Source organism: Brassica napus, chromosome C7 (assembly GCF_020379485.1).
Source record: "Brassica napus cultivar Da-Ae chromosome C7, Da-Ae, whole genome shotgun sequence".
Lineage (NCBI taxonomy): Eukaryota > Viridiplantae > Streptophyta > Magnoliopsida > Brassicales > Brassicaceae > Brassica > Brassica napus.
In genome coordinates this window covers 42,608,630-42,620,752 of record NC_063450.1, presented here as the reverse complement: position 1 = coordinate 42,620,752, position 12,123 = coordinate 42,608,630, and the positions used below count along the sequence as shown (strand labels likewise).

General features: G+C 36.0%; 4 protein-coding genes and 2 non-coding genes across 7 annotated transcripts; all 6 read right to left on the bottom strand.

Annotated features, from left to right (window-relative positions):
- Positions 1-259: 259 nt before the first annotated feature.
- LOC106352168 (60S ribosomal protein L22-3-like) lies at positions 260-1,752 on the bottom strand. The gene is made up of 2 exons (XM_013791839.3): positions 1,078-1,752; positions 260-923 (listed from the first exon to the last, which is right to left on the bottom strand). Exon 2 carries the CDS (start codon positions 902-904, stop codon positions 671-673), a length of 234 nt encoding a protein of 77 aa, XP_013647293.1. The 5' UTR covers positions 905-923; positions 1,078-1,752; the 3' UTR covers positions 260-670.
- Positions 1,219-1,382, bottom strand: LOC125590901. Its single transcript, XR_007326903.1, has one exon. It is a non-coding gene; the product is annotated as a U1 spliceosomal RNA (small nuclear RNA).
- A 189-nt stretch (positions 1,753-1,941) lies between the features above and the next one.
- BNAA06G28580D lies at positions 1,942-3,305 on the bottom strand. The gene is made up of 3 exons (XM_013848344.3): positions 3,084-3,305; positions 2,795-2,885; positions 1,942-2,308 (listed from the first exon to the last, which is right to left on the bottom strand). The coding sequence occupies exons 1-3, from the start codon at positions 3,151-3,153 to the stop codon at positions 2,179-2,181; spliced, it is 291 nt and encodes a 96-aa protein (XP_013703798.2). The 5' UTR covers positions 3,154-3,305; the 3' UTR covers positions 1,942-2,178.
- Positions 3,306-6,900: 3,595 nt separating this feature from the next.
- Positions 6,901-10,154, bottom strand: LOC106348689 (replication factor C subunit 3). The gene is made up of 11 exons (XM_013788481.3): positions 9,915-10,154; positions 9,725-9,835; positions 9,489-9,521; positions 8,921-9,089; positions 8,426-8,607; positions 7,864-8,000; positions 7,668-7,766; positions 7,511-7,580; positions 7,360-7,434; positions 7,215-7,260; positions 6,901-7,140 (listed from the first exon to the last, which is right to left on the bottom strand). The coding sequence occupies exons 1-11, from the start codon at positions 9,996-9,998 to the stop codon at positions 7,082-7,084; spliced, it is 1,065 nt and encodes a 354-aa protein (XP_013643935.1). The 5' UTR covers positions 9,999-10,154; the 3' UTR covers positions 6,901-7,081.
- A 197-nt stretch (positions 10,155-10,351) lies between these two features.
- LOC106348688 (sm-like protein LSM4) lies at positions 10,352-12,089 on the bottom strand. 2 transcript variants are annotated; one of them, XM_013788480.3, is made up of 8 exons: positions 11,908-12,089; positions 11,771-11,810; positions 11,631-11,672; positions 11,396-11,494; positions 11,194-11,271; positions 10,833-10,869; positions 10,630-10,737; positions 10,352-10,523 (listed from the first exon to the last, which is right to left on the bottom strand). In XM_013788480.3, the coding sequence occupies exons 2-8, from the start codon at positions 11,771-11,773 to the stop codon at positions 10,501-10,503; spliced, it is 390 nt and encodes a 129-aa protein (XP_013643934.1). In that variant the 5' UTR covers positions 11,774-11,810; positions 11,908-12,089; the 3' UTR covers positions 10,352-10,500. The 2 variants fall into 2 exon arrangements, with proteins under 2 accessions (XP_013643934.1, XP_022561640.1); XM_022705919.2 differs by having other exon boundaries at positions 11,916-12,030.
- LOC125591021 lies at positions 11,062-11,170 on the bottom strand. The gene has a single exon (XR_007327009.1). It is a non-coding gene; the product is annotated as a small nucleolar RNA snoR127 (small nucleolar RNA).
- Positions 12,090-12,123: the final 34 nt, after the last annotated feature.

The following is a 12,123-nucleotide window of genomic DNA, read 5'->3' as shown; positions in this document are numbered from 1 at the left end:
AATGTTCACTTTGTCAAAGATCACGCATCCAATATGTAAACTGCCGCGTTTCATAGCTAAAGTATCATCTTTGCATTTTGATAGAAATCAACGACTCGGGGTAACTAATCTCTGCTTGTATAGTTCATTTAACTTGACCAATCTCTATACTCCAATTGTACAATCTTTCTGCTTGTAACCATTTAACCTTAACATCGACAAAACAAATTTTGGAACGAAAGATTTGCGAAACTCCACACGGTTTACCGAAATAACTGTCTGGAAAAAAACAAGACTCCATAGAAGCTCAAATGCGCAGCAACAAAACAAAATGTATCCCTTCAAACCAAACTAGATAATATCTAACCAGAACAGAGATAATCTTAGTAGAATCAAAAACCAACTAAGAGGAAGAGATGATCAGAAAAAAATCTTGGTTTATTTAGTCTTCTTCCTCAGCTTCGTTCTCAGCAATGTTGAAGTACCTCAACTCATAGAGGTTACGGTCCTTGTTGGCTGCGATCACTCTGAGCCAATCTCTGACATTGTGCTTCTTCAGTTACTTCTTTGTCAAGTACTTTAGGTATCTACACATACAGATAACAAAACCACGTTAACTTAGAGAGATTGACTAAACTCAATCTCTCTAAGATAACTTAAAGAGATTCTACAGCTAAGACTGGTGTAGATTTTAATCAAATCTCTTGGAGAATTGGCCATCAGAGGTGACGGTGATCTTGTCACGAGTGATTGAGACGGAATCACCGAGAGCACCGGCTTTACCACCAACTTTAATCCTCTCCTGAAGAAACTTCTCTAAGGAAGCAATCTCCATGATCTTGTCATCAACAGGCTTAGAACAATCAATGGCGAAGGAAACTCCCTTCTTCTTCCCCTTTGGAGCTGCGGCACTTCCACGACTCATTTTCACACCTCTCTTCCCTCTACATTCAAAAACATATTGGCCATTCATATAATGCTAAAAAAAAAACTATAAACTAAATTCGTTCCTTCTCTTCTCTGTCGGAACACTTCTACAACATACATCAATACTGGGAAAGGTTGTTTTAAGTTGAAAGAGTGACGATGAAAGCGTACCTTTAGAAAAAAAATGCTGGAAGATGGAACTGCGGCGTCTTCCTGATGCCCACATAACTTTTAGATTAGTTTCAGAAATGTAAGTCTCAGTAACCATTTTCTTATAATGGGCCGAAAAAGTTTAGAAACTGATGATAGATGGTAGGAGCCGCGCGAACGCAGGCTCCCTCTGCCACAAATAATGACACAGGCTCTCCCACTTGGGGAGACCTTAGGCTAAGCACCCCTCCTCAAAGTGCAATGGAGGTCACTAGCCTAGGCCACTCATCTTCTTGATCATGAGTTGACCCTGTCCAGGTAAGTGGTTTGCTTGTTCACTCCACTTTCCTTCTTATACTCTTCTTCCCGAGACCTTATTTCTAAGTGCAAGCGATGTGGGACAACTGAAACCACTGGCACAAGCCTGAAATGGGTTGGGTATTGAACGCATGGGCCGGACATACAGGCCCATTAAATGAAAAATTGGGTAATGTGTTGAAAGAAAGATAAATGTATGTTACGAAGAGATTTTTAACGGAATATAAAAACCCGTCTCTTAACTTTTAATTAAAAAAGCTAATAACCGGTTATTAAATAAGAGTTTTAAGAGCTGGTTTTTACCTTTTGTAGTTAAAAGTTAAGAAACGGGTTTTTATATTCCGCTAAGAAATTCACCCTACGAATTCTCCAATAATCATGTTCTAACAATCTTCTGCTATGAAACTTTCGAAAATATACTATAGCCAGAAAAAGTTCGAACATTTCAAATCATCTATAAAATGAATGTTATCATACAGCCAGTGCCAATCTTAGACGAGGTTGTCAGCTTGTGTCTAACTCTAATCTGAGGTTGGAATATGAAGAAAATAATATAAACAGCTCATAAGCCGAATGAAGGTTGAATTTTATTCATATAATTTTCTGCAAGTACCTCTTACATTTTTGCATCCCGTATTTTGCAAACAATCTGCAAGTTTGTGGGGATTATATAACCCAAGCAGTTAATTAATTTCAAAGTACTAAAAGAAAGATTTAAGGACATGAAAAAATGTCACTAGCAACAATATGCCTACAGTAACAGAATAGGCATCAGCCAATGCATGATATAACAAAGAGTTTTTTTTAGTCTTTAGTCAAGTTGTCGGGCTTGAGAAATTTGGGGTAGCGATCGGTGGCTCCAGTTTTGTGATCGTAGTACTCAACTGCAGCTGCTCCAGCTAGAGCGGCTAATGTCAGAGCCTGAGCGTGTAGCCTGAAAATAAAATCCAATACACAAAACGTGTGAGAGATGTAATGGTGAAGAATAATTAACCATCAACATTATCATCTTAAATTCAGTAAAAAAAAAGACTTGCATCATGGTGAATTTGTGATGCATCCTAAATGTTGCTTCAGTAATATGTTACCAAGTACAAAACACGCGTATTGGAAAGCATAGTGTATATGATGATACATATCAGAGACTCAATTTGTTATTGTTAGAATGAGTAATCTACATCCAACCAGGTGAAGAAATGAAGAAACAACAAGGAGAACGAAAGGATAATTATTAATCTGGAGAATCTCAAGCGCAAACACACAGAGAAAGATATAGAAGGAGTAACAATACTTGAAGCAGTTCAAGCTTAGTGTATTTAAGAAAATAATACAGAAGAACATAACCAATTTAATTAATTAGATGCATGTTTGTTTCTTAACCATTAAAAAAGGGAGATAAGAACAAAGATAAAGAAGATACCTGGCGTGGATGATTCGGACACTGGTTTTCATACCAGGTTTAGACCAGTTGTAAGCGATTGAACCAGAGATCCCACTCAGCCATAAACAACCTGCCAAGAGCCGAGAGCTAATATCAAACCATAGTATATATACCAAAAGAACACATACACGCAAACGCGGGGACACCGAGGATGTGAAGCGAATAGGAACTTTCAATTACTTTAGCACAAAAATTGAGATCTAAACATTGGGATGAACACGACATATATAACCAACAGATCTATAAAACAGTCGATTTTGATTATTACCTACGGTACGAAGCTTGTGTTCTACGATCCATTCCCTTATCTCTGCCATTTTTGTCTTTGATTCCGCCATTGCTCTTTAAGAAGTGAAATTCGGAAGAAGAGGGTAGGAAACAAAAAAGAGAAAAGAAAAGTGATTGAAGAGTAGACAAAGCGCGTTTGGCCGTGGCTTTAAAGCGACCAAAGGCGGAAAATTCTAAGGAAGATAAAACCAATTTGCTAACTTGCGCTTCATTCCCGCTGTTACACGTGTCATTTAATTACTTAGGGGTATGATCGGTGACTAAAGAATGAAGAGGAATAATATATTTCATAAAGTTCCTATAAAAAATCACCATTCACAAAGAATAATAATTCTCTCTCATTCTTTCTCACTAGTTTCATAGTCTCCGCGCTTGCGCGGAACCAGAGACAATGATAATGCTTGGATGAGATTTTGATGTTTGTTTTGTGAATATTTTTTTGTTCGGGTTTTAACCGAAAATGGTCAGGATTGAAATTTGTAAATCTCCCAGCATGATTGAATTGATATAAAAATGATTAGGAATTCATATGCTTTTGATATTTCCATATATTATTTTAGGTGATGTTATCGAGTATTTGTGTTATTAGTGCTTTCATGTTCAATGTTGTTGTTATTATCTATTTAGTAGGTTGTTAGTATATTATTGTTAAATAGTTGAATGACATTAAAAATAAAATGGTTTTTAATATGTTTACAAATTATGCAAAGAAACATAGTTTAATGGATAGAAAAGAGAATGAGGTATCATGCTTGTTTAGGGCTTGTGGGGGTTAATATTTATTAGTGAATAAAGAATTTTATTTATTAGTGAATAATTTTTTTTATTTACAGATAAGAATGTTTAACAAATTGAATTGTGTCTGTATTTCCATATTTTATTTTTGTACGATTTAATCGGGTCTTTACGTTATTAGCGATTTCATGACGTAGGTAGCAAAACTTAAGTAGTTGTTAATATAAAACTCTAATATTGGAACGTAAAACAGTTTTTTTTTTCAAAAGAAATTTAATTAGTTTTTTTTAAATGTGTCATGACATGTTTTTGAAAATATATAATTGTAGTATAGTTTCTTTTAGATAGATTAATAATGATATAATTTAATATAATTATATAGTTGTATGCCTATTTCATTCGTAGTTTTTTTATACTCACTCTGTTTCATATTAAGTGTCATTTTAGACTTGTGCACACAGATTAAAGAAACAATTAATTTTGCATGTTTTCTATATAAAAACACAATTACCTATACACCTAACCATATTTCAACCAATAGAAAAACGAAAAACAGAATAAAATTAATAAATTTTGCATTGAAAACCGAAAACGACACTTATTTTGTAACAAATTTTTTTCTCTAAAACGACACTTAATATGAAATGGAGAGAGTATTTGGTAAAAATATTATGGATAGTTTAAAAATGGGAATGGTGGACTAAAAAGGTTAAAGTGGTATAGGTCTATTTTCGAACACAATGAAAACATAATAGCTGGGTTTTTAAATGCTTGGGCTTGAAAATCGGTGGGTCTTGAGTCACAATTTAGGTCTGAAACTGGAAAAACAGTTTAATCTCCTTTTTTTTTCCTCATCATCGACAGCTTCACAAGTTCTTGCAATTCCTGGCCTGATTGCATTTTCAGTGTGTGAGTTTGTAAAATTATAGTTATTCTAAAGCGTCATGGAAAAGAGATATGCTCACCTCAGCTAAGGCTGTCTCTGCCGCATTCCTTGCTCAGTGCTCATTTGTTGCTTTGTTGTTTTCGGAGCCTAAAATAAGAAGGTTTGAATTTGTTAATTGAGTTTGACAATTAAATAAATTGATTAACAAGCTTGATGTGTTTCCCTTGTTACCATAAATTTATCTTAAATTTTCAATAGATAAATTTTGAATAAAACATAACTTACAAAAAATACTAAAGAGAAGACAAAAAAAAAGATAAAGTTCTTTTGGCCAATTAGATTCATTAAACCACAAAATAAACAATAACTATTAAATATACTAAACACATAAACTACATTAAAATTCTAACTAAATTTATATAATAATTAATTAAAAGAAATATTAATCTTTTTGACCAATTGAAAACAGATAAAAGGATAATCTTATGCATTGTTGGATTAATCTAAATCTAAGGGTGGAGATTTATTCTTCTCTCTCTTTCTCTCTGCAGATACATATTTCTCATTTTTTTTTTTTTTTTTTTTTTGGTATGAATCTTCTCTTCCTCTTCTTTCTTACCATTTGTTTTTCATATTTGATCAACAGAAAACATAAGAAGATGATAATGGAGTTGAAGAATACGAAGATTCGCTGGTGACGAAGCTCTGGAGGCTCCCCGAAGACGAATCCACGGCGGAGCTCAAGGTCGACTTCACACCATCATCTCACATGTGCTCAAGCTCAACTTCACACCATCTTCGCAAACTCGCCGTCACGCCATCGGTTCGAGTTCGCCGTCAATCTAGCCTAACAGAGAGGAGGAAGATTCTTCCCAAATCTCCATTATTCTTTTTCATTTTTTGGTCTTTTAATCTGCCGACGCATGGATCTGATATGTTTGTGATGGTGAGATTTAATGTTCTTTTGTGGGTTTGATACCTAGAAGATCTGAAAGCTGAACCGAAGATATGCGTTTAAAAAGCCTACGACAAAAAAACAAACTACGCAACTGATATCACTGAATATGCCTTCAAATTCAAATATTCAAGTTTTAAAAAGATCTTACCATTGCTTCTTATATATTTTCATCATTTTATTCTCAGGGCATAATGAAGCAACTGTTTTTGTGCTTCGAACAACATCGGATCTCCTTTTTTCTAGTTCAACTCACTCACGCTGAAATGCACGATAAGTCAAAATTGAACAGTCTGCTGATGTTACCGACTTTCGTTGCTCTATATTCTCCCTGAAGCTGCAACCAGTAGAGGAATCGTTGAGAGTTTTAGAGATGAATGGTTGCTTTGTTTAAGATGAAGTATATATAAGGAGGAATTAAGGAGGTGTTACGAATAGAGACCATTAATAATGAATTGATTTAAGATGTGGAAATGAAGAAATTGACGAAGAGAAGCTGTTTCTTACTTTCCAGGAAACTCAAGAGTCTAAACTCATTTATCATAACATAATATCGAACCTTTTTTTATTTTTTGAAGAAGCCCATTTATCATTATCATATGAAATAATATCGAAAAAATGAAAAAAATAATTTACTTTGAGTGAGACCCATATAATTTGGGGGCTGCGTGGTTTGAACCCACAAACTTGCGGACTTAATTAGAAGCCTTAGACCACTTGGTTAAAGTGTATTTTGTTGTTCATAGCCATCTTACCAAAACTATGGGTTTTTAAAAAATAAACGTGGAGCCCACAAACCTGCTGATGTGGCGCGCTGGAGAGCCTTGAAACTGCCTCATTATAATGTTCATTTTTTTTTTGTAGAAAATTAAAGAACAACTATTTTTTTCATTCGTGCTGTTCTATTCTTGTATATTCTTTTTGTATATTCTTTTTCTATTTGTTCACCGGTCAGACCCTTACTTGTAAGTTGTGACTAAGTTTTATGCGTCTGTTAATAGGCTATTTGTTTCGAACCCGTAAACCGTGGGTTCTCTTTATTTAGCTCGTACGTAGAGCTAGTATGGATCCTATTAGACATTTTCAGAGCTCGAGTGGAAGAGTTCTCCCATTGTGATCTATGCTATTAATTGAGTTGCTTAGCACTGGCCCGAGCCAATATACGTAGCTACTGATCAACAAAACCACTCTTTTTGTTGCCTTGTTCTTATAATTAGCTACTGATCAACAAAATCGATTCCATAGCGAATGAAAACAAGACAGTTCAAGTCTAACGAAGACGGTGGTAAAGAAAATAAACATCACAGTTTCAAGAGCCTCGGATCATCATATCATTAAAAGAAAAAACACAGTACAACAAGTAATTCCTCTTTTCCTGGATTTGGAGCCATCCTTCTCTTCTCTACCCAAATGTTGAGATGAGGAAGTTCTTGTATATGCTCATAAACTTGGCCACAAATGCTGCCAGTGTTAAACACCCATAATAAGCTGATTTTCTTTTTACGTAACCCATTTGGAATGAACAGTTTACATACCTTCTATGTGAAATATGGCTTTCTGACCTAACCTCATCCGATGTTCCTGTAACAAGGAGCCAATTACATCATCGTCGAAGAGAGCTCAGTCTCGAATGAGAACACAGATGCTGAGACAATGAGTGGTGTATACAAATAATCTTACATAATATGCGGCCCAGTGGCAGACTTCAAGCTTCAGCTCCGAGTCCAGTTTCCTCAGCAATTCGTAAAGAAGCCTCTGTAGAAGTATAAATTATGTGTAAAAAGGAAAGATAAAAGGACACGAATATTAGAATTGGGTTTTTGTTTGAAACCTTCAGTAAGACTTCTGGTGGAATGCAATTAACCAGCAGCTCGTATACTTTCCCGCGCACCTGAAACAAACTGAAGAAGCACACGAGAGAATGGTTAGATCAAGAAATGTTTAAATCTATAATTTGCAAAAGCTAAATGATTTATTAAACTGCGAACCTTTTAGGACTCTGTTCCCTCAGCATGTCAGTTGATATTTCAGCAACATACTCTTCCCAATCCATGGGAGATATCGCTTGGTTATCTGTGAACGGATAGCTACAACGAGAGGAATCATGTTAAGTACTTTTCAAAACAACAAAAGAATGAATCAGATTCATTGATTGTCTGCATAGATACAGTTAATGATGCTTACTTTTGGACACGACAAGTCTCAAGTGACAGAATAGCTCTTCTAAGACTGCGATTTGATTTCTCGGCAATACGAGCAGCAAAACCATGGGGTAGTTGCAGGCTTTCTTTCTTTGCAACGAACTCCAACACTTTCACTATCTGCAAACAGAGAACCACATTTCTTCTAAAATTATCTTGCATACATTTTTTTGCAAGAAAATTTACACAGGCTAAATTAAGCAAAACACTGAATCTTACATCATCTTCATAACAGCAACTACAGATTCTTTATATCAATGTTTTTTAGAAATCACAGGAACAAACTTGCACATCACAGACATGCTACAGGATAGGCAGTCAGAAAGTTTTCGCATAAGTTTTAACTTCTTGTGTTCTAGCCCGTCTAGTGAGAAGTACACAGTAGGAAGGTATATGTCAGAATTGATTTCTAAAAGTTGATCTATAGGAAAAAAAAAAACTAAATGTAATTTGAGATCTCCCATAGGATGGGCATTTAAAAGAAAATTTAGTTGGCTGATTGTTTAAGAGAATAGTCTAAACAGAGAGAGGAGCAGCTTATGTACCTCTTCCTGCGAAGGTGCATTAATCCGCACATTGAGACAACGAGACTTGATGGCTTCTGTAACCTTTGAAGAACTGTTACAGCATAAGATGAGACGGCAAGATGAGCTATATTTCTCCATTGTTCTCCGCAGAGAATGTTGTGCTTCTCGTGAGAGCTTGTCAACTTCATTTAGTACCAACACTGCCAAAACACAACAAAACAAAAATCACAAAATCATGTGTTTGCGCACAACCTAATACTTTTTTGTATATCAGCCATCATCCAACAACATTATGTGGAAAAGTTAAACTAATTGGGCAGGGCATGGGACAATACTTAGACAAGAAAATATGTAAGAAACAAGGGATAAGTTGATAACCGAGAACAACCATCTAAATGTGTAACGAAGACACTCAGTTGAACATGAAGCTTTAAACTCGATATATGAGGCAACCATCTACTCCACTAGTGATAATTTTAGTGAAATAGTCAAGCGGAAAACACTAATTTTTACCCTTGTAGCCCTTCTTTCCTTTGGTGTCAATTGGTCTGTTCTTGGCCATTTCTTTAATGATCTCTTGAACGATGTATCTGTCCTGAAAGCCTGCATCACTTGGAGTAAGTTCCACATGATTGGTGCTTGATAGTGTAGTGAGCTCCAGATCAATAGTTCTACTCCCAGCCTGCATTTTTGTAAACACGTTAACATAACATAAAGACGGAAACTTAAAAAAAATTATGAAAACAGATTATTAGACCAGCTAGGAAGAACACCAAGACTTTCACTGGGTTTGGCTCTAAGTAGGTTTCATATACTCAAAATTAGAGACAACAAAACCGACAATTCTCACAACGTTGTCATGTTTGTTTTAATAGAATAATCTTATATAGAAGGACCACCAAAAGAAGAAAATGATAGTAAACACACAATTCACATCTATTAGTTCACATTTCACAAGCACAAGAATACACTGAAACAAGATTGACTGATCAATCCAACAAAAGCAAAAGACATTAAGCAGAGAGAAATTTAGAAATAAAAAGCAAGGTAAACAGAAAAGAGAAAACCATGTACAACTCACATCAACTTTCCATGCCCTATTCTCCACTTTCACCTGCAGAATGAAAATGAAAAGTAGCAATCAGAAGATGAACATCAATGTAAAGAAAAAGATCAATAGTTAGTACATTAACCACATCCCAACAAGCAAAAACAGACAGATTACTTTTCCTCAACAACAATAGGTTTTAAAGTCTTCATCTTTTGCTATTACCAAACTATAAACCCAGAAATAAAAACAAAGGAACAGAAGGATACCTTCTCAGCACTGGCACCATATATCTGCTTGAGAAGCGCCATGATTAGGGTTTTCTTACCCGAACCTGACGGCCCATAGAAGAGCAAATGCGGACAATCTTGCTCCGTAACCTACGCAGAGAATCAAAATTCAGCTCCCAAAACGTTCAAAAAGCAAAATTTTGACCTAGCGCTCGAACAAAAGGAGTACCAATTTCTTGAGATTTTGAGCGATATCCTCATGAACGATAACCTTATCGAGCGATTTCGGCCTATACTTGTCGACCCACAACATCTTGCTCACCACCGGAGGGGTTTAGGGAAGGCAAAGGGAAGTGGCGGGAAAGAAGTGAATCGTCTTCCCCCTTCTTCCACTCTCAGCTGCTTCTTTGTGAAAACGTCTTTCGCTTTGCGTCGATACCTGAGTAAATTCGAACGAACCCTCCTTTTCATTTAGAGTGTTTGAGTAGTTCCACATACAGATCGCTCTCGACGAAACTGTGGAGCTTTTCAAACGGGTTTACTACAAAATACATCGCTGGTTTTGTAGATGCTTAATTTATCGAGATCATTTGATTTTTTTTCTTTGTAATCTGATAGAAACCAAATCAAAATCCTCCCAAAGAACTCAGTAAAAATTAAAACCGATAAGGGAAAAGCTTATAACAGCTCGAATTTTATATATTCAGCGCACAATGTTTAGTTTTATATATTAGCTCAAAGATGAAATTTAAACAAACAAGAGAACTCTTAAAATGCGAGTGCAGCAGCAGGCAGTCTTTATATAAGTTCTTGCATCAACCACGGCCACGACCTGCTCCTGTTTTCACAGCATATTATAGTTTAGCTCAAATCCATTTTCAGCAGACAAAACTATGTAGAAGATCATCAAAGATTTTGGTGTAATCTAGTAAGATCATCTTTACCTCTGTTGCCACTCATCTTCGCCATTGGAGCTCCTCGACCACGGCCTCTGGCCCCTCCATCATCCACACCACGTCCTCTCCCACGTCCAACCCCTGGTGGTTTTCTATCTGCATATATGTAACCATTGTTGATATATAGTTAATTACCAAGAAGAGCTTGCCTCTGTTTGAAAAGGCACCATGTAGACATGGTAAAACTATACCTGTGCGGGTCTTCTCCTCCTGTACTTTATCAATCACCTGAAAAGAGAAAAACGCAAAATAAGTAAAAACAATCTAGGCACAACTGAAACAGGTTATGACTGTCACATCTACATTACTAGAACTTTGTTTACTCAAAATATAATTGAACATAGAGGGGTCGAAACAAAAGAGACTATTCAAATATATAGAGTTATTCGCTTCAGAAACACAACACAAGTGCGTCAGTAATCTGGTCAGGCAACAACCATTCTCTGTGATATCGTCCAAGACGCGCTTCAACAAGAGGCATGTACCTCTTGGAGCACATATCTGATTTGGCTAAGCATCATCACTCCAGAGAAGAAAAGAAAAAGAAGGTACCTCATCTGGAACTCGAAGGTACTTGATAGTGTTACCGCGGATATAACACTCCGGCATCCTCCAAAACCTGTCTCCGTCCTAAAGCGTAAATCAAGCGGCAGACCAACATAATTTTAGTGCCAACCACACAAAAATTACACGAGGAAATACAAAACGAAATGGAAGTTTTCTATCAATATACGAAAGTAGAAGATGATATAACCTTTGATGTGCAGATGACTTCACGCAGATGAATGTTCATCCACGTATCACAATTCACTAAATGCCCATTGTACGTCTCTCCATTCTTGAGCTCCACAAGCTACCACAAGGATTCAAACATCAAAAAGATGTAAACTTTAAAAGAAAAAGAAATCTCCTATGCACACAACTTTCATATAGACTCTCCCCCACTTAGCTTACAAAAACTATAATCAACGGTTCAAATTTCGCAATACCATGGGATGCCCTTGAGCAGTCTTGAGCAGCGAAAGAGGAAGCTACAAAAAAAAATCAAAACCAAAAGAGTCAAATTTTTTTTGAAGTTATACAAACAAACAACTTAAAGATATTGTATAAGCTCATCAAGCAACTTTACCATCTTCTCGAATCAAAAGATTTAGAGATCCGTGAAGAACCTGATCACATAAAAGAATACAACATTAAACCACACTCGGAAGAACCAATAGAGGAAACAGAACAAAAGCCTTAAAAATCGGAAGCAAAGAGAGAAACCTTGCTACCAGAAGATTGGCTTCCTCTTCAACAAAAGAAAGAGATCGAAGACGACGGACGGAGGCGGCGAAATATTTTCGAAATCGGGTTACCTTTTTCTACCTCTCTTGTTGAACTGAGTAGTTGAAGGATTTCTAATTAGGTCAAATACATAGGAAGTGTTTTGGATTCGTAATATGTTATTTTATTATATAATTATAATTTATGTAGCGATGT

Coding starts and splice junctions, on each gene's coding strand:
- BNAA06G28580D (XM_013848344.3), bottom strand. CDS start 3,153: ATGGCGGAATCAAAGACAAAAATGGCAGAGATAAGGGAATGGATCGTA. Junction 2,886..3,083: donor ACACAAGCTTCGTACCGTAG/GTAATAATCAAA, acceptor GGCTCTTGGCAG/GTTGTTTATGGCTGAGTGGG. Junction 2,309..2,794: donor GTCCGAATCATCCACGCCAG/GTATCTTCTTTA, acceptor TTTTATTTTCAG/GCTACACGCTCAGGCTCTGA.
- LOC106348689 (XM_013788481.3), bottom strand. CDS start 9,998: ATGTTGTGGGTCGACAAGTATAGGCCGAAATCGCTCGATAAGGTTATC. Junction 9,836..9,914: donor CTCAAAATCTCAAGAAATTG/GTACTCCTTTTG, acceptor TTCTCTGCGTAG/GTTACGGAGCAAGATTGTCC. Junction 8,608..8,920: donor AGGAAAGAAGGGCTACAAGG/GTAAAAATTAGT, acceptor GTGTTTTGGCAG/TGTTGGTACTAAATGAAGTT.
- LOC106348688 (XM_013788480.3), bottom strand. Junction 10,870..11,193: donor ACCTTCGAGTTCCAGATGAG/GTACCTTCTTTT, acceptor TTCTCTTTTCAG/GTGATTGATAAAGTACAGGA. Junction 10,738..10,832: donor GGAGGAGAAGACCCGCACAG/GTATAGTTTTAC, acceptor ACATATATGCAG/ATAGAAAACCACCAGGGGTT.
- LOC106352168 (XM_013791839.3), bottom strand. CDS start 904: ATGAGTCGTGGAAGTGCCGCAGCTCCAAAGGGGAAGAAGAAGGGAGTT.